Genomic DNA, 20145 nt, shown 5'->3' with positions numbered 1-20145 from the left:
GATCAGTTCACCAGACACAGACAGACCCGAACTGACAGCCACCAAGCCCACGATTAACAGCATCACATTTCAGCCCAGACATGCTCCAGAAAGAAAAGAGATGCACTAGTCTAACTGTGAGGGGGGGACGCTCTGAGACACAAGTCCGGCCCCCTCCCCAAAATATGAACTAGACTTGAGCCGTAATGTCAGACAGAGGTTTGGAGTTCCTCCTAGAAAAATATTGGCAATGTGGGGATAAGTCACATCACAACAAAGAGATGCATACTCTGTTTAATTCCATATTAACATACAAAAAGCTCTTCAGCACTTCTTTGTAATGCAGCAAGCTTGTGCTTTAATCTCAGGATTTGTGGGATCGTCCTTTGAGATCCGTCTGAAGGTTCAAACAACAAATCCCTCCATTTCAAGGAAAATAAAAAGTTCCTTCCCCGTTATTGTTTAATGAGCTCTCCTGCCTCCATCTGGGAACTTCCAATTTCTGAAATGGTAGCATCTATATCTTACAACGCCAATGATTTGATCTTTCAATACAGTAAGTGGACTTGTCCCTGCTGAATTTGGATACAACATCATTTTGGCAGTTCAGGATTCAACAGAAATGTACATAATGCAAAGATCACCACTTCAAAAAGAGGAGTCCTTTTTGTGTTGATAATGCCGGTCCAGCAGGTTCAGGAACAGAAAGCACTTATTCTGAAGACTAGGAAGACCTGAATATCTTTTCCTATAAAAAGAAACACAGCCCAGATATAGTTTGTGTGTGTTGACATTGCAATATTGCAACTTCACATTTAGTGCTCACAGTTGACACACTTGACTCACGAATGAAAACTCAATCACTACACTTTGACCAACACCACTGAAACATCTGTTAGGCTACCGTGCCTGTTCGTCCTCGTCCTTCGTACCCGCTGAACGCACCGCTCAGCGTCCTTCTGCCTGAGGGGGGAGGAGGAGACGGGGGGGACAGGAAGTGAGGGGGAGGGAGGAGGAGACGGGGGGACAGGAAGTGAGGGGGAGGGAGGGAGGGAGGAGGTTACTGGGAGTGTAAATCATTGGTTGGAGTCGTCAGATCTTTTGGGTTCCAGAGGGAGGACACGTTGGACTGTTGGCCAACTGGAGAAGGTACTTTTGGGTTCAAGCCTTCAGGGGAACGGTTCTGCTGTTGGTCCAAAGATGAGGGGACGTTGAAGTCTGATGGGGGGTTAGGGACACTTGCTTTAAGGTGTCTGTGGACTGAAGGCTTAGGTTTATATCATTAGACCCTTCATTAAAAGTTCTTGTCAGACTGTCAAAAGGACCAGAAACAGGTCCTTGGTCAAGAGGAGGGGAGAATGAGATCTATCTTATTTTGATGGGGTCTTAAGGAGACCGGTTAAAGGGGTCAGAATGCTTCAACTGAAGTGCTGGTCTGAGAATAACTGGGATTACTGGATGGGGGACGTTTGGTCATTTGTAGACTTGGGAGTCCTCAGATCATGGGGTTAGGGTTTTTAGGGACCCTATAAGTCACATTGGGTTTTTGGCACACTGAGGAGGGCAGGTTTTTAAGTTACTATGGAAAGGCCAGACTCACAGGGTGCTGGACGTTTATGGAAACCTGTACTCTCACAAACTTGAATACTTGAAGCCTGCTGAACCCTTTCTCTGTGGGGAGGGGGACAAACTGGATTCATGAGGCGTTTGGACGGGGGTCACGAGGACAAAGGTACAGCTACTGGTCCGGAGGAAGTCAGAAGGGGAATGTGGTCTTATCGTTGGGTGACGGGATGATAGGGATTGGTTTAAAAGCATCAGATTCCCTCAGGTCAGAAGTTAACTGGGGCTTTATGTTGGAGAAGGTAGACTGGCTGGTAGAGTGAACTGGATTATAGGTGAACAGGGGCAGGAGGATTCGAAAGTCTGGGACGTGACCCAATGCCTTGTGAGATTGTTAAACAGGGCCTGAAACCTCACACCCTTACTGACCTATAGACTGATGAACCTGCTGAACACTCTCCTGATGAGGGGAACACGTTAGGTCTTTTGGGGGACTTTGGAAAGGATGTGATCGGTAAGGTGACTTACTGGGGAAAGGTACTGCCACTACCAAGGACCAGAGGATGGGGACTCAGCTGGTCTCTGGTTTACTGGGAGAAGGTCAGCTCCTCAGTTTGACCAACAAGTTCTGTTTGGGTTGGAGAAGGACTCTGGAGACCGGTTGGTGAGATCTGCTTGATCATTGGTCTATTCGTTGGAAAGGGTCAAGATCCTCAGGAGCTGATTGGCTGAATTTTTTTGGGAGGTTTCAGAAAATGTTGGATTGGATTATTGGTGTAAGGGGGGATAGTTTAGAGGTGTCATGTGGAGGGTCGGTTTGGGTTTAAGTCCTTTAAGGGAGGCCCACTAACGATGACATGAGCTGACTTTAAGGTGAAGGTGGAAGTCTGGATGTTGGTTTAAAAGCATCTACCTGCTGGATGTCAGAACTTGAGCGGACTGTGACAGATTGGGGTTTTGTCTGATACTCACAGAGCGCTGTGATTGGTCGATCAGAGGGAATGATTGTAGTTGATACGAGTCGTCGTCTGATTGGACGTTAGAAACATTTGTTTGGAGTGTGAAGCCAAACAGAGACTGGAACCTGAGATTATGGATAACCAGGTTCAACACCATGATTGTCCTGGAGAGGAGGCCGACCAGAGTGTGCTCTGCTAACCCCGTCACTATTAAGAACCCCGGGGTCGGACTGGGTCAGACCAATTTGGGTTTAGTGACAGGACAAGATAAAGTGAAAAATCAAAGTCAAATATTTTAGATTTGAAGAGTTCAGTTTTTGTTTGGCTCCTGTCTTCTTTTATCTCCCGTCTCTCGACTCAGCACTCGACTCTGAACCAGTCTGAAGCATTCTGATCCTTCTTTAAGAGAACGGTCACATCGGAGGACTGGAGAGAGAACAGCATGAATGGAGGCTGTTGTTGGTTTCAAAGGTACGGGGACGGGGGGTTCAGGGGTTCAGGGGTTTGGGGTTCAGGGGTTTGGGGTTCAGGGGTTTGGGGTTCAGGGTGGTGGGTTTGCAGAAGGTGAAGGTTGTTCAGGTTCAGTTCATTCGGACGAGGCTGTGAACAGGCTCTCTTTTCAGTATGCATACTCTATCACAACACTGCTTCTTAGACGAGTAACCCCTGACAGATGTTTGGTTCCATGTTCTCGATTTTCTCAGTACCCATGTGGACCCATGTGGACCCATGTGGACCCATGTGGACCCATGTGGACCCACTTCCCCTCCCTCCAGAGAACACAGGGGCCACTATAACAGGCACACACTGGTGTGATGATGAATTAAATCTCCCTTTGAGCATTCCCACCACTGACGTCTATCACTAATTGGCATGATGACACTGGTTTGTAGGCGTTCCCAGCTCTGTGGGCGGAGCCTACGTCTCCCCAGAGTCATGTGACTTGGGCTGTATATCTACCATTGACACAGTCTGACAATACAATGCAAACAAACAACATTTATACAGATTGGCAACTTCAGGGCACCGTGCGGTGCAAGCAGTGTCTTTTTTTTGAATATATATGTTTGAGTTCCCGCAGAGACAGAGCATTACTTTTTATTGTCCAAACTGCTGACGAGAGCTGGCAAAGAATGCTGGGAGGGTTCTGAGGTTTTGCTGTTGTTGTTGTTGCTGCCGTCACTGTCAATGATCTCCTCCTGTTTCTTCTCCACCGCTGTCTCTGCAGGGTTGACGGCAGCCATCTTGTTCTCAGAGTTGGTGGTGGTGTTGGTGGTGGTGGCGTTGGTGGTGGTGCGGCCTCCTGCCGGGCTGTGGTCGGGGCAGGCGGGCTCGGTCGTACCGTTGGTTGTGGCAACGGTCGCGACCACTAAGGGAGCGGGAATGTCAACCACCGGAGTTTCCTCGGCGTCGGGCTCGGCCACAACCTCGGCCCGGACCCCGGTCCCTGTGTCCCCCTCGACTACGGCCCCCTCCCCGACCACGGCCCCCGCGCCCACAGCAGGACTGTTATCTGTCGCCGGGACCGTGCTGCCTTCTAGCACGGCCTGGCTCTGGATGTCTCCCCCCGTCGCTCCCGTCCCTCCTGTCGTCTGGGTGTTCCCCGTGGCGCCGCGCTCCTCTTGTTTGTCGTTGTCGGCGGCGGCGGCGGCGGCGTTGCTGCCGGCCGAGGAGCTGCCGTCTATTACCTTCTCTGCAGAGCTGTCCTCTGTGGCGGCGTCAGAGCCGACCGCCACCTCGGCTCTGTCCTGGACTCTGGCACTGATGATGTCCTTACCGTCTGACTCTGCCAGAGCTTTGTTGAAGTTGAAGGCTTGGATGAGGCGGATCAGGTGTTTGACTTTGTCCAGAGACATCTGCATCTCTTTCTGACGAGCCAGGATGGTGTTTTTGGTCTCCATGCATTTCTGAGGAGGAGAGAGAAGCAGGGTTAGAGTTAGAGAGTTATCTTTAGGAGACAGTCTTCATTGATTGGATCTTTGTCTTGTATCTTAGAGAGCAGTTGTTAAATCTCGGTGGTGTCGGCGCAGCGTCTGGATCTGGACGTAGAGCGGTTCCACGCCGCTGAGCGGTGGCGTGTGTTTCTTACTGTTATGGAGTTGCTGAGCTGTTTGACTCTCTGCTCCAGCTGCTCTCGCTCCAGCTTCAGCTCTGAACTCCATTTCATCAGCTTCTGCTTCTCTTCTTCTTTAGCTGCAGTACAGAACAGGAACACAGGGACACGGTTAATCTCCCGGCTGAACCTTCGTCCGCCCGTTTACACCAGAGAGAGAGAAATAACCCGACGTCACCTTCTTTGTAAGCGATGTAGGAATGAACAATAGCCAGAGTACCGGGCCAGGGAATGGCTTCTTCTTTTTTCAGGATCTGGGGACAGAAGCTCGGAGTTGTCAAAGAGGCCGAGACTCAGAGAAGATTTAAGGAAGATTAAACTTAGCGCCACCTTGTGGTGAGGCTGAAAAAGGGACAGGCAATGGAGTGAATGGATGTGAGATGCAGATCTGTGCTGACACATGAATGAGACAGAAGCACAAAAAAACAATTCTGCATCATGTTTATGCTTACAAAGGATTGAACAGTCTCAAAGATCAGGATAGGTTTTACAGTCATGTACAGCCCCGTTAATGGACCCTCTCTGGACTGCGGTACCCCCTTCCCCCTGACTCAGGATCAGTCACGGCTGCAGCGGTTACCTGATCTTGGCATTTTGGACAGATCCACATGCCTTTAGGAATGGTTTTCAGGGGTGGATCCAGGCAGTCCAGGTGATAAACACGAGAACACGTGTCGCACATGAGCAACTGGCCACTGCGTCTGCACACAGTGCAGAAATCCTCATGGATGTCTCCCTGTGAGGAAGAATTGGACCAATCAGTTTCCCTGCCCAACTGAGCCCCACCAACCGTCTGAGGAGAGGCGAGGCGGGGGGAGGAGCCGTGATCGGGGTCTGTTTAGTTTACAGTTGGCTTGGTTCTAATGTCTAATGGACATGGTGTGTTAATCCACTGAGCCCACAGAAGAGTTACTCGACACGTGGGGGTTAGAATGTGTTCTTACAGCCGCTGAAGAAGGTGGACCTGCTGAGACGGCCTCAAACGTCCCCGTCAGGAGAGACCGGCTGCAAACTCAGAGACTACGCAACAAACACGGAGCGACAGGCTGCAGACCAACACGAGCTGCACACTAGGGCTGAACCATTAATCAAATTCAAACCGACATCACGATGTAAGAGAATGCAGTTTTCAATGTACACAGGTTCAACCTTACATGACATGCATGCAGCAGGAGACCGTAATGTTCCCTTCAGCTCTGAGAGCGGGGATGAAGGAAACAACTTCAGCCATGCTGAGTTTGATTTGTTGTTTTGTTGTTGACATCTTTAAAAATGACCTCAGCAGAAGAACAGATCAAAACTCTGAAGATCAACATGTGGAGCAGGCTCATAAAGAATCTCTGCAGACACAGAGTCAGTGCAGACCCAGACTACTACATGTGGATTTACTGCAACAGGACACCTGAACAGGATCATGTTTCAGACTCTCAGAGTCCAGTTTTCAGTCTACTGGTTCTTATTGAGAACAAGGAGCGTGTTGACGTGGTCAGGTGTCAGCCGGGAGAGCAACCGGGTCAGAATCAGTCCGGCAGAGGACAAAAACAGAGACCTGTCCCTCAGCCTCCAGCTGAGAGTCTCCTCTGTGAGCAGTCAGCTGATTCTTAAACATGCTTTAAACTTCAAACTCTTGTTTGGCAGGATGTTGTTCAGTAGTTGTGAACGCTTGTGAAGACGCAAGTCTTCAGTAAGTTTACAACTGTGATTGAAGGAGATGAATAATCCCTCCTTCAGATTCATGCTTCAGTTATCTTAACACAAGTCTGAGAGGAAGAACAGTTTGTGTCTCTAAATCTGATATTGTTTATTAGACTACAGATTGATTTATTGTTTGTGTTTGTTGAAAACTACATGAGAAGAGGACCATAAAAATAATCCCAATGAGATCATTTTCCAGAATCGTTCAGCCCTCCTGCAGACGAACACGAGCTGCAGAGAGAAGCTGCATCGCTCACAGAACACACGAACACAAACCATGACAACATCTGCAGCCTGAGCAGGAGACGGACATGTGTTTCACTGAGCGCCCCCTACAGGCCTGGAGCACTTCTCCTGCAGGAGAAGCTTCCTCCTGTTGCATCACTTCTACAGTGTGTGTTTCGTCGCAGGGTTGCGGGCGCGTGTCGTCTCTCTGCAGCTCATGTTTCAGCAGCAGCACTTCCTCTTCTGCCGCCGCGTGTTTCGTGAAATCACGTCTTTTAAAAGCAGCGCGTTTCTCCAGACGGGAACCTTCGGGGCCGCCCCGGCACGCCTCCTCCTGCGGGCCGCTCAGGGTTATTATTAATGGATGCTGTTCACTTTGTAAGGCTGAATCAAAGTAAAATCAAGTGATGGTTGATGGTTATCACATGGAAACAACAGACTAATGGAAGTGTTTGTGGAGGTCTCAGGGTGTAATGATTGACAGAGCTACGGGGGCCAATAGGACTGTGTGTGACGGGGCTTCCAACCCTCTGTACTGTCACCGTCTCCCCCATCGTTACTTACATCCCCAGAGCTGGGGCTGGGCAGGGGGAGGGGATGGACGGGGCTGGAGGGGGAGGTCGGGGTGAGGCTGCCCAGCTCCGTGACGCTGCTGTATTTGGGTGGGCGACCTGGGTGAAATGAGACAGACAACAAAGACGGAAAACAAAGAAAAAAAGAAAGATGGAGAGGGGGGAAGAAAGCAAAAACAAACAGTCTGTATGACATACCTTGGAAAGGGAGTCTTCGTTGGCTAGCATGAGACAGGGGAGCGGTAAGGGAGGAGGAAGAGGAGGAGGAGGAGGAGGAGGAGGAGGAGGAGGAGGAGTCAGAAGCACAGACAGCAGTGTTAGTGCAGGAGACTGGCTCCATGCAAGCTGCAGCTGAGCACTACAACAACCTACTGCAGTCAACACATGGGTCAGTGTCAGAGTTTAACACGCCTGGGTCACCTGAGCAGGTCGGGGCTAGCGCAGGCTGGAGCCAGAGACACTGAGGTCAAAACCAGACCCCCTAAGATCTTATTAATCCAGGGTTTTGGGATTGCACTGACTTCCATCTCAAGAGTCTGTTTTGTAAGGGTGGAGGTGTTTTCAGTCCAACAACTCCAAGAACACTGCATCCTACATTTCCCATAATGCACCTGGATAGTCTGCAATAATGTCTTATGAATAAAAAGGGAAACAAAGGTAACATCTAAACCCCCTCAGTGTCTCTTTAAGGAGCTCCAGCCCGGTCACATCATGAGTTCATCTTCACTCAGGCTCCTGGTGTGATAAAGTCTGACACCGTGAGTTACTCATGGTTTGTATTTGAGTTCAGATGAAGGTTTAATGGAGAGTATTAAAGATGAGAAAGGTCTTAGAGTAGAGGTTAAACATAAAGTCAGGTGGTTAAACAGATTCAGGGTCAGTGTTTGAAGTCTTTAAAGTCTTTAAAGTCGGTCAGAGCGGTCGTGTTGATGTCGTCTGATCTTAAAGAGGATATCTCTGTACGTTCTGATCTCAGGTACTTTGTATGATAAAGTCATGTTACACATTCATGATCCGCTCTCAGGGGTTCTGCTCTGACTTTTAATTGCCTACACTTCCCAGAATGCCTTGCAACAGTTTCCAGACAGGAGAACTCTGGAGTCAGAGGAGTGACGTGAGAGGCAATGATTTACTAAAAGCACAAAAACAAAGAAATATATCTAAAAATAATTATTAATAAAACTTAAATATTTTCACATTTATTGATTTATTGTAAAAAAATAATAATTAGATAATAAAAAATAATAATTCTCTATTAAATGCATTTCAGACAACAACACCAGATCAAACTGATCCAGTGAATAAATCAGCTCCAGCTCCGGCTGATGATCAGGAGATTAATCTGAGGTCAGTGATTCGTTAATGAAACGTCTGAAATACAAAGTATTTAAACTCCGTCCTTCTCTCCTACAGGTCTGTAAACTCTGAGTCTGACAGGAACAGGAACCTGGAGGACCAACAGCCTGAGACGGACTCTTTAAACCTCTGAGCGGGGTTCACCTTAACGAGGTGAACACCTGAAACCGGCTTAAACCGGAGTGAAGCGACAGGAAACAGAAGCAGGAGGAGGAGGGAGGGGGCGGAGTTACAGCGTGGGATTAGTACTACACATTAGTCTGAAGCAGTGCTGGTCTAAAGACTCCACCTGTCTGTCTCTACTCCACCAGAACTCCACCTGTCTGTCTACTCCACCAGAACTCCACCTGTCTGTCTACTCCACCAGAACTCCACCTGTCTGTCTACTCCAACAGAACTCCACCTGTCTGTCTCTACTCCACCAGAACTCCACCTGTCTGTCTCTACTCCACCAGAACTCCACCTGTCTCTACTCCAACAGAGCTCCACCTGTCGACCTGTCTTTACTCCACCAGAACTCCACCTGTCTACCTGTCTCTACTCCAACAGAGCTCCACCTGTCGACCTGTCTCTACTCCACCTGTCTACTTGTCTCTCTACTCCACCAGAACTCCACCTGTCTACCTGTCTCTACTCCACCAGAACTCCACCTGTCTACTTGTCTCTACTCCACCTGTCTGTCTACCTGTCTCTACTCCACCAGAACTCCACCTGTCTACCTGTCTCTACTCCACCAGAACTCCACCTGTCTACTTGTCTCTACTCCACCTGTCTACCTGTCTCTACTCCACCTGTCTACCTGTCTCTATTCCACCTGTCTGTCTACCTGTCTTTACTCCCCCAGAACTCCACCTGTCTGTCTACATGTCTTTACTCCATCTGTCTGTCTACCTGTCTTTACTCCACCTGTCTGTCTACCTGTCTTTACTCCACCATACCTCCACCTGTCTACCTGTCTCTATTCCACCTGTCTGTCTACCTGTCTTTACTCCCCCAGAACTCCACCTGTCTGTCTACATGTCTTTACTCCACCTGTCTGTCTACCTGTCTTTACTCCACCATACCTCCACCTGTCTACCTGTCTACCTGTCTACCTGTCTCTACTCCACCTGTCTACCTGTCTACCTGTCTCTGGTCTGGCTCTGAGGCCTGTGGATCAGTCTTTCATACGGACCTCTCTTCCTGGTCCCCTGGTGCAGAGGGCTGTTCAGGTAACTCACTGCACTCTTTTTCCTCTGAAACACAGGAACAGAATCAGAACATGTTAAACATCAGAGACACAAACTCCTCCTCCACGTCTGTGTCTGAGTTACTTTAGCCTCCTAGCTAACAGCTCCAGTGTTCCCACCTGTCAATCAAGTCAGCCACGCCCTTATTTGGGCAAACCTCTGAAGTTTAATATGTTATAAATGCTGAGTCTTAATAAATTCCCCCGTACAGACATGAGGGTCCACCGGTCCAAACACACGGGGGTAAAGTTCCTCCTGTTGAAACCGCCTCTCAGAATAAGGACCTGAATGGAAGTGAAGGTGTTCCTACCTCGGGTTCAAACACAGCACCGCTGTACACGGGGTTGGCTGTCGTTCTCCTCTTCCTCTCCTGTCTTTTACTCTGAATCTCTGCAGGGAAACAAACACACAGAGACGTTCACAGCAGCTGCATCAGGATCAGAAGACTCTCAGATCACAGGAGAACCAGATCTCACCCTCTAAGTGGTCGTGTGTGACGAGGCCCAGAGACACCATGAAGGCCAGTTTCTGGAGGAGAGAAAAACAGGTTTATTATCAGGACCGCTCAGGTGATCCATCAGGATCCATGTGTCAGTGTTTCTCTGCCGTACCTCCGGGTTCTCCTCTCTCTTGGGTCTGGGAGGAGGAGGAGGAGGAGGAGGAGACAGCGGGGGAGTGGAGGGAGAGGGGAGGATGACGATGGCCTTCTGCTCGGCTCCTCCGCCTGGTTTAACAGTCTTCTGAGAGAAGAAGAAGAAGAAGAGGACAAAGACGACGGTCAGCTCAAGACCAAATCACAGAAAGAAGATGGAGGTCGCCCAATCAAGTCTAAGTGAACCCTTCAGACTCAGAGCGCCGAGTTCATTCTTTAGACTCTGACGGGTTTAAAGAATCCTCAGACTCGTGACAGAAAGCTGAGACGTTCGGAGATGGTCTCACCTTGGGCTCAATGGTCAGGCTGCTGATCTGGATCGGCTGGACAGGGGTCGCGGTGAGGATGGGGGTGGGTACCTGGGCGGGGCTGGCGAGGCGGGCGGGGCTAGCAGAGACCGGCGTGGTGATGACGATGCCGGTCAGCGGGGTGGTGCCGGTCTTACTGCACGGCTGTCCGTTCACGATGCGGACCTGATGGATGGGAGCCGCCGTGGACAGCGAGGACGTCAGCTTGGTGGCCAACATGACCGGCCTCTGGAGCAGCTGGGGGGCGGCCATCATGGGAGGGGGAGGGGCCGGGGCGATGGGGATGTTTGTAGGTGTGGCCGGTTTTGGCCTTACCTGGGAACGATACACAGCCAATCAGGAAACAGCACCAAAGTGAGCCGACACTGCCAGGTAACACCACCGTGGAGCTCTGCCTCAAAGGATCCCTCTACGGCTAACGACACTGCTAATAATGCTAACGCTGATGATACTGCAGCTACGCTAACATCATCATCAGTTCAATGTCTGTACAAAACCAGGTCTCAGTGACGCCCCCTTCAGTCCCTGAAGAGCTGCTGCGAAGCCCAAAGACGGAAATGAAGTCACGACCACAACACTGTCACTAAAAGAGGCCACGCCCCTAATCCTACCCCCATTAACCCTTAATCTGATGTAAACAGGTGAGTTGTATTAATATGTATTTATACTAGTCTGACATGTGTACGGTCGTCCCTGGTGTCTCTTTGCCCAAGAGAACTAATCACTGTAATTCTGCTTTGATCTGTTCCACTCTACTCCGCTTTGATCTGTTCCATTCTACTCTGCTTTGATCTGTTCTGTTCCATTCTATTCTGCTTTGATCTGTTCTGTTCCATTCTATTCTGCTTTGATCTGCTCCATTCTATTCTGCTTTGATCTGTTCCATTCTATTCTGCTTTGATCTGTTCCATTCTATTCTGCTTTGATCTGTTCTGTTCCGTTCTATTCTGCTTTGATCTGTTCCATTCTATTCTGCTTTGATCAGTTCTGTTCTATTCTGCTTTGATCAGTTCCGTTCTATTCTGCTTTGATCTGTTCCATTCTATTCTATTCTGCTTTGATCTGTTCTGTTCCATTCTATTCTATTCTGCTTTGATCTGCTCCATTCCATTCTGCTTTGATTTGTTCAATTCTATTCTGCTTTGATCTGTTCCATTCTATTCTGCTTTGATCTGTTCCATTCTATTCTGCTTTGATCAGTTCCATTCTATTCTGCTTTGATCTGTTCCATTCTATTCTGCTTTGATCTGTTCCATTCCATTCTATTCTGCTTTGATTTGTTCTATACCATTCTATTCTGCTTTGATCTGTTCTGTTCCATTCTATTCTGCTTTGATCTGTTCTGTTCCATTCTATTCTGCTTTGATCTGTTCTGTTCCATTCTATTCTGCTTTGATCTGTTCCATTCTATTCTGCTTTGATCTGTTCCATTCTATTCTGCTTTGATCTGTTCCATTCTATTCTGCTTTGATCTGTTCCATTCTATTCTGCTTTGATCTGTTCCATTCTTTTCTAATTTGATTTGTTCCATTCTATTCTGCTTTGATCTGTTCCATTCCATTCTGCTTTGATCTGTTCCATTCTCTTCTTTAGAATTAGCTTTAGCTCCCAGTGGTATTACTCAGCACAGGTAAACATCACCAACATGTTTCCACTGAAAGGGTTAAAACACATCAACAGCCAGGAACACAAAATATCAAGAAGCTGCAGGAAAACAAGCCCTCAGCACAAAAGGTAACACACACACACACACACACACACACGCACACACACACACACACTCTCACACATTCACAGGCAGGAAACCTTAAAAACAACCCGATCACAGGTCAGTCGGAACAAATCAAAACAACAACAACGAGAGGAGAAGAGATGAGAGAGGCAGCACACAGCAAACAATGTTTTAGTGCCACGGAGCAAGGCATGAGGGTTTGCTTTGGTGCACTTCTGCCCCCTGCTGGAGAGTGAGAGAGTCACCTCCGGAGGGCCACACACACTGATCTGAGGGGTTAGGGTTTGGAGGCGGGTCTTACAGAGACGCACCTGTGGCTGAAAGGTGGGTCGAGGCGTCAGTCTAGGAGGAGGGACAAACTGAGGAACTTTGATTGGCTGGGCTGTGGTGGTGGCCTGCACCTGAGACAAAACCACAGCAGAGGGGGGTCTGTGCTACTGACACACCTGCTGACACACCTGCTGTAACACTGACACACCTGCTGTTACACTGACACACCTGCTGTTACACTGACACACCTGCTGTTACACTGACACACCTGCTGTAACACTGACACACCTGCTGTTACACTGACACACCTGCTGACACACCTGCTGTAACACTGACACACCTGCTGTTACACTGACACACCTGCTGACACACCTGCTGTAACACTGACACACCTGCTGTTACACTGACACACCTGCTGTTACACTGACACACCTGCTGTAACACTGACACACCTGCTGTTACACTGACACACCTGCTGTAACACTGACACACCTGCTGTAACACTGACACACCTGCTGTAACACTGACACACCTGCTGTTACACTGACACACCTGCTGTTACACTGACACACCTGCTGACACACCTGCTGTTACACTGACACACCTGCTGTTACACTGACACACCTGCTGTTACACTGACACACCTGCTGTAACACTGACACACCTGCTGTAACACTGACACACCTGCTGTAACACTGACACACCTGCTGTTACACTGTAACACCTACTGTAACACTGACACACCTGCTGACACACCTGCTGTTACACTGACACACCTGCTGTTACACTGACACACCTGCTGTAACACTGACACACCTGCTGTCACTCTGTCATGTCTGTTGCTAAGCGACCAGGCTGGCTGCTGTGCCTCTGTTGGTCACAGACTCGTCTGCCTGCTCTCTCTTGTTTCTGATTGGTCCTGGATCTGTGGTGGACTGCGGTCAGTGTTTCTGCCTGAAGGCCACCACTCACACCCAGCCTGATTGATCACTCGGCATGTGGTCAGAGAAATCTCTTTACATCCTTTCACTGAAGTCAAACTGCTCGTCTACAGCGAGTGTCTCTCCTCAGCTTTCACACACACTGTTCAATAATTCAGATTAATAAAGGAGGGTTATGACACGTGACCGGACAGCAGGGGGAACCGGAGGGCCTTACCACCATGGCGTTCTTTGATACGAGTCGCACGGGCTCGGAGCTCTGATTGGTCAGCTTGCTAGCCACCTGCAGGTTGATGGGGATGTTCTGTGAGTCGGGTTTGGTGATAGCTGTGGTGACCATCGCGACAGTGGGAGGGCGTTGTGGCAGGACAGAGCCAGGGAGGGTGGGCGTTGCGGCAGCTTTCAGCACCAGAGGTAGAGTCTTCGCGGTGAGGACCGGGGTGACCGTCAGGGTCTGTGGGGGGACGGAGGAGAGAACTCAGACCGATGCCTCCTGTGTTTGACTATCTCAATGTTTAATGATCGTGTGGTTGTGAGTGTTTCCTACCTGCTGCAGTCCTCCAGGTATCTGCTGGCTCTGCAGCAGGGTGACCGGCTTGATGTCGCCACCTACTGGAGGAGTTTGGACGTGCAGCTGCAGCTTGGCCTCCGGCTCCTGCTTCACCAAGAGCTCCTTTCTCAGCTGCTCCACCACCTTTTTCTGCAGGAGGAGAGGAGAGGAGAGGAGAGGAGAGGAGAGGAGAGGAGAGGAGAGGAGAGGAAGGGAGAGGAGAGGAGAGGAGAGGAGAGGAGAGGAGAGGAGAGGAGAGGAGAGGAGAGGAGAGGAGAGGAGAGGAGAGGAAGGGAGAGGAGAGGAGAGGAGAGGAGAGGAGAGGAGAGGAGAGGAGGGGAGAGGAGAGGAAGGGAGAGGAGAGGAAGGGAGAGGAGAGGAGAGGAGAGGAGAGGAGAGGAGAGACAGAACACGTTGGTCAAACTTTTCTTCATCTAAAGGTGCATTTGGACCAAGAGTCCCGGGGTCTTTCAGCCCCCAGAACTACTTTCCCCTGAACTAAAAGGTTCCTGGTCCCCCATTGTTGTCTGCGTTTGGACCGCGGGCTGAAGTCCCGGGTAGATTGTGTAGGAGGAGGAAAAAAAGTAAATGCACTACACCACCAGACCAGTAGAGGGCAGTAACACAAAGAGGAATGCCATTCATCACAGATGACACCATAGAAGCAGACGGACAGGCAGGTATCATTCTGAGCAACACAACAGTTAGCCTGTTAGCATGAAGAGACTCAGCTGGTCTGTTTTAGATGGTACTATATTTCATCACAGATGGATTCACTGAATCAACACGTGAGAGGAGATAAGCGCGAGTAGCAAAGACGTTTCAACACGACTTTAAAATCCTTTTGAACTCAAAAAGCCGTGATCGCAGAGATCGCCCGGTGTTTTGGTTTAAACGGCGACCCTGTTAACTGGCGACTCTCAGCCGGATGCATCCCTCATAAACGTTGACAAAAAATTTCCCAAAAAAAAATTTGACCCAAAAATTTTTTACTAAACATTTTTTTAAAAAGAAAATTTTGAAAAAAAAAATTTGAAAAAAAAAAAATTTTGACTTTTTTTTTTGAAAACAATTTTTTTTGACAAAAAACAAATTGAAAAAAAATGTTGACAAAAAAAAATTTGACAGAAGAAAATTTGACAAAAAAGTTGATCCACAGCCTGTCGAAAAAAATTATTTTCCTAAAATTTGAAATTTTGCTCCAAAAACAGAACGACATGCGCCTGCTGTTATAAACATGTAAAAAGCAAAGAATGAATCAACACAACAGTTAGCCTGTTAGCATGAAGAGACTCAGCTGGTCTGTTTTAGATGGTGCTATATTTCATCACAGATGGATTCACTGAATCAACACGTGAGAGGAGATAAGCGCGAGTAGCAAAGACGTTTCAACACGACTTTAAAATCCTTTTGAACTCAAAAAGCCGTGATCGCAGAGATCGCCCGGTGTTTTGGTTTAAACGGCGACCCTGTTAACTGGAGACTCTCAGCCGGATGCATCCCTCATAAACGTCTTTAGACCATCATTAAATATCTGATGAGGATATTTTGAAATCTTAATAAAAACTAAACTGGTTTGCATTCCCAGGAACTCCCTCTGTGTTTCAACAGCTGTGTAAACTCCACAAACACTGACACGTTCAGCTGAAGGTCTCCAGTTTACAGGGTCACTTTTAAAAGCGGAACACCGGGAGGAGAGACGCATTCACGGTGGGCTGAGAGAAGACTACTGTTACAAGCTGCTAAATCAAGAGAATCACAGCTTCTTCTTTTGAAAAGTACACACACATACAAAAAAGATAGAACAAATAAAAACTAATGAAAGAAAGAGAAATCAAGAGAATCACAGATGGAAAAAACAATGACTGTGAAAGGATTTTGGAAAAAAATTGAATTTTTTTTTTTGAAATATATATATATATATATATTTTTTTAATTTGACCTAAAAAAAAATTTTCAACATTTTTTTGAAAAATAAAAATTTTAAAAAGAAAATGTTGAAAAAAAATTTTTGAATTTTTTTTTTTAAAGAAATAATGTCCAAAACATTTGACAAAAAAATTTGGAAAAAAAATGTTTTGAAAAAAAAAAAAAAAGACAAAAAAGTTGACCTGGATGTGTGTGATGTTATTGTGGACGGAGGGAGGAATAAAAACACTGAGGTTAAATTTACCAATCAGACACGTTCAGCATTGCAGGCCCTGCCCCCTGAAAGTCCCGGGACCTTTGAAAAGTACTACCCCCCTAGCAGGGGCTTTTTAGGGGGGAGATTATCTACCCCTGAACTAAATTTCAATAAGAACAGCTGACTGGTTGAACGCTGTGGTCTGACACGTCTCTGTTTTCCTCCTCTGAGTTTACAGATTGAGTTTTCATTCAGGGATAAATAATAAAACATAGATAAGAGGCAGAGCGGAGTCTGCAGAAAGTCTCTGATGTTACATGAACACACACACACACACACACACACACACGCTGCACGCTGCAGCTCGTATGGATCTGTATCTTGATCTGTATGTTTGAGTTGACATGAGACGTGAAGAAGCCGTTTTAAGGATCATCAGATCCTCTGAGTGAGGAACGTCTCGGCTCTGATCGGCCTCTTTCTTTATCAAACTGCAGATTAACATAAAAACACAGAGCGCGTTGTGGAGCGGAGAACAGCAGTCTGAGATAAACCCCATCTGTTACCTAGCAACACCGGACTCAGAAGCAGGAAGTTAATGCAGCGCCGCGCTGAAGAGAGCGAGCAGCCTGAAGAGCGGCCCGGCTCGCCTCGCACACGGCAGTTTGACCTGCAGATAATAATGTGCGGCTCTATCTGCTGCAGGGGGACGCTTTATCACGTCGCACACTCCCTCGCCGCTCTTATCACGCCGTGTTTTTAAAGGATCAGTCCGCACGCTTCACAAAAAACACACACTGCGTATTTAACCCGCTCTAATCTGGAGACGCAGACGCTTCATGTGCTGAGGTTTGCAGAGAGAGTCGGGCGCAGAGGTCTGTGCAGGGACAGGAGGAGAAGAAGAAAAACAGCATCAGGCTTTTTAACAGGAACAAAGACCACGACACGGTGTGTGTGTCACACAGGAGAGAGAACACAAACTGGGACTTACAACACTTTAACTTCTTCACACTATATATATATATATATATATATATATACTTAATACATCTTTAACTTTAACTTTCTTCACACTGAAACAGGAAGATTAGATATATATATATATATATATATATATACTTAATACATCTTTAACTTTAACTTCTTCACACTGAAACAGGAAGATTAGATATATATATATATATATACTTAATACATCTTTAACTTTAACTTCTTCACACTGAAACAGGAAGATTAGATATATATATATATATATACTTAATACATCTTTAACTTTAACTTTCTTCACTCTGCATGAACACGTGAGGAAACATCAGGACAGAGTCACACTGAGGATCACACAGGAAGCAAACAAGAACCAGCTTCAGGTTTTAACAGGAACATTATCATCCTGTGGAGCTCCATCTGATCCCAGGTAAACTGACGACTGGAGATTCAAACAGCTTCAACATTTAAAGTCTTCACTCTGACGTCTGTGGATCATTAAGAGTTCAAAAACACTGACTCTACATTTTAATTCTACATTTATCTGCAACAAACAAACAAACAAACAAACAAACAAACAAACAAACAAACCTGATACACGTTTTTAAACCTTCTCATTTCATCTCCATCAGCACGAGCAAGAGACCAATAAAAGACTCTACTGCTGAGTGAAAGCACACTTCACCTGCTGCACTCAGTCAGTGAGCAGGTAAGTGAGTAAGGAGGTAAGTGAGTAAGGAGGTAAGTGAGTAAGAAGGTAAGTGAGTAAGGAGGTAAGTGAGTAAGGAGGTAAGTGAGTAAGGAGGTAAGTGAGTAAGAAGGTAAGTGAGTAAGGAGGTAAGTGAGTAAGGAGGTAAGTGAGTAAGAAGGTAAGTGAGTAAGAAGGTAAGTGAGTAAGGAGGTAAGTGAGTAAGGAGGTAAGTGAGTAAGGAGGTAAGTGAGTAAGAAGGTAAGTGAGTAAGAAGGTAAGTGAGTAAGGAGGTAAGTGAGTAAGGAGGTAAGTGAGTAAGAAGGTAAGTGAGTAAGAAGGTAAGTGAATAAGGAGGGAAGTGAGTTAGGAGGTAAGTGAGTAAGAAGGTAAGTGAGTAAGAAGGTAAGTGAGTAAGAAGGTAAGTGACAAGGAAGACAAGGTAAGTGGGAAGGAAGGATGGAAGGGAGGGATTTAGGGAGGAAGGAAATTAAGTGAGTAAGACAGAGAGAGAGAGAGAGAGAAGCTCCTCCAGCGTCTCAATTAAAAACATCACGTTACTGCCTGTCCTACGACAAGGGATTCCCCTGCTTCCCCTGCTTCGCCTGCTTCGCCTGCTTCCCCTGCTTCACCTGCTTCCCCTGCTTCGCCTGCTTCGCCTGCTTCCCCTGCTTCACCTGCTTCCCCTGTTTCCCCTGCTTCCCCTGCTTCGCCTGCTTCGCCTGCTTCCCCTGCTTCACCTGCTTCCCCTGTTTCCCCTGCTTCCCCTGCTTCCCCTGCTTCACCTGCTTCACCCGCTACCCCTGCTTCCCCTGCTTGACCTGCTTCCCCTGCTTCCCCTGCTTCACCTGCTTCCCCTGCTTCCCCTGCTTCACCTGCTTCACCTGCTTCACCTGCTTCACCTGCTTCCCCTGCTTCACCTGCTTCCCCTGTTTCCCCTGCTTCCCCTGCTTCACCTGCTTCACCTGCTTCACCCGCTACCCCTGCTTCCCCTGCTTGACCTGCTTCCCCTGCTTCCCCTGCTTCACCTGCTTCCCCTGCTTCCCCTGCTTCACCTGCTTCACCTGCTTCACCTGCTTCCCCTGCTTCACCTGCTTCACCTGCTTCACCTGCTTCCCCTGCATCACCTGCTTCACCTGCTTCCCTGCTTCACCTGCTTCACCTGCTTCCCCTGCTTCCCCTGCTTCACCTGCTTCCCCTGCTTCCCCTGCTTCACCTGCTTCACCTGCTTCCCCTGCTTCACCTGCTTCACCTGCTTCACCTGCTTCACCTGTTTCACCTGCTTCACCTGCTTCCCCTGCTTCACCTGCTTCCCCTGCTTCGCCCTGCTTCACCCTCAGACGTCAGAGCGGCGTGAAGCTGTAACCTTCACTGAACACCTTCATTAATAAACAGTGGATCACAAACCGATGCGTTCAGACACTTCCTGTACGTTGTAAAGATCATTACTAATGTTTTAAAGAGACTGATCCTGATTGTAGTTTATACCAACCTCGCTCTCATCCCTCAGGAGGACGATCAAAGAGTTCCTCAGGACGACATTAAAGGAAACTCAGCAGATAAAAATAGGAGGCACGCTCAGAGAAGTTAAAAATAAAGACACAAAAACAACAAAAACACCAAAAACACCAGGATTCAGACTTTCAACAAACACAAACACGGTTTAACTGGTTTAACATCGCTCCAGTCTGCATCCTCTCCTCAACACCAGACTACTGTCTGATATCTGTGCTGCGTTCAAGACACCACCGACTTTACAACCTCCAACAGGACACCTGAACGTCTGACAACAACAAAGGAACATGTAGTCTTTTTGCTCTCACAGAATAATTAAAATACAGACTAATAATTAAAGAATAATTTAATACTTTAAATACAGTAAATAATGTCTGCAGGTTACCTCCTCTGTTAAACACGTCATAAAAACACAGGAAATCATCAGGAAGGTTCCTGGATCCTCTCCTCCTTCTCTTTCAGTTAATGTAGAAAGTGATGTGTTTAAGGTCGGCATGGACACATGAGTGATCCACATTCACCAACAATAAAAACCTCTCAGTGAATAAGCTCACTGTACCGTCTCCCTCCTGCAGGAACACGTCTGAGCTGAGCACCTCGTTAACAGCAGCACACTCAGCCCAGCTGTGTGTGTGTGTGTGTGTGTGTGTGTGTGTGTGTGTGTGTGTGTGTGTACACTGTACCTGCTT

General features: G+C 47.6%; 1 protein-coding gene across 1 annotated transcript in view; it reads right to left on the bottom strand.

Annotated features, from left to right (window-relative positions):
* Positions 1 to 257: 257 nt before the first annotated feature.
* The window catches only part of phf21ab (PHD finger protein 21Ab), a 49383-nt gene continuing 29495 nt past the window's right edge, over positions 258 to 20145 (bottom strand). The window contains exons 9-22 of the mRNA XM_034685498.1: positions 19842 to 19846; positions 18547 to 18726; positions 14142 to 14294; positions 13812 to 14048; positions 10631 to 10966; positions 10303 to 10431; positions 10168 to 10219; positions 10002 to 10081; positions 9637 to 9697; positions 7099 to 7205; positions 5195 to 5350; positions 4793 to 4868; positions 4591 to 4694; positions 258 to 4408 (exon numbers count right to left, since the gene is read on the bottom strand). Of these exons, the coding sequence (XP_034541389.1) occupies positions 3593 to 4408; positions 4591 to 4694; positions 4793 to 4868; positions 5195 to 5350; positions 7099 to 7205; positions 9637 to 9697; positions 10002 to 10081; positions 10168 to 10219; positions 10303 to 10431; positions 10631 to 10966; positions 13812 to 14048; positions 14142 to 14294; positions 18547 to 18726; positions 19842 to 19846 (2492 nt within the window). The 3' untranslated portion in view covers positions 258 to 3592. The remainder of the gene's footprint in view (positions 4409 to 4590; positions 4695 to 4792; positions 4869 to 5194; positions 5351 to 7098; positions 7206 to 9636; positions 9698 to 10001; positions 10082 to 10167; positions 10220 to 10302; positions 10432 to 10630; positions 10967 to 13811; positions 14049 to 14141; positions 14295 to 18546; positions 18727 to 19841; positions 19847 to 20145) is intronic.

The sequence above is a fragment of the Notolabrus celidotus genome, chromosome 6 (assembly GCF_009762535.1).
Source record: "Notolabrus celidotus isolate fNotCel1 chromosome 6, fNotCel1.pri, whole genome shotgun sequence".
Classification (NCBI taxonomy): Eukaryota; Metazoa; Chordata; class Actinopteri; order Labriformes; family Labridae; genus Notolabrus; species Notolabrus celidotus.
This window is presented reverse-complemented; position numbering and strand designations above follow the sequence as displayed.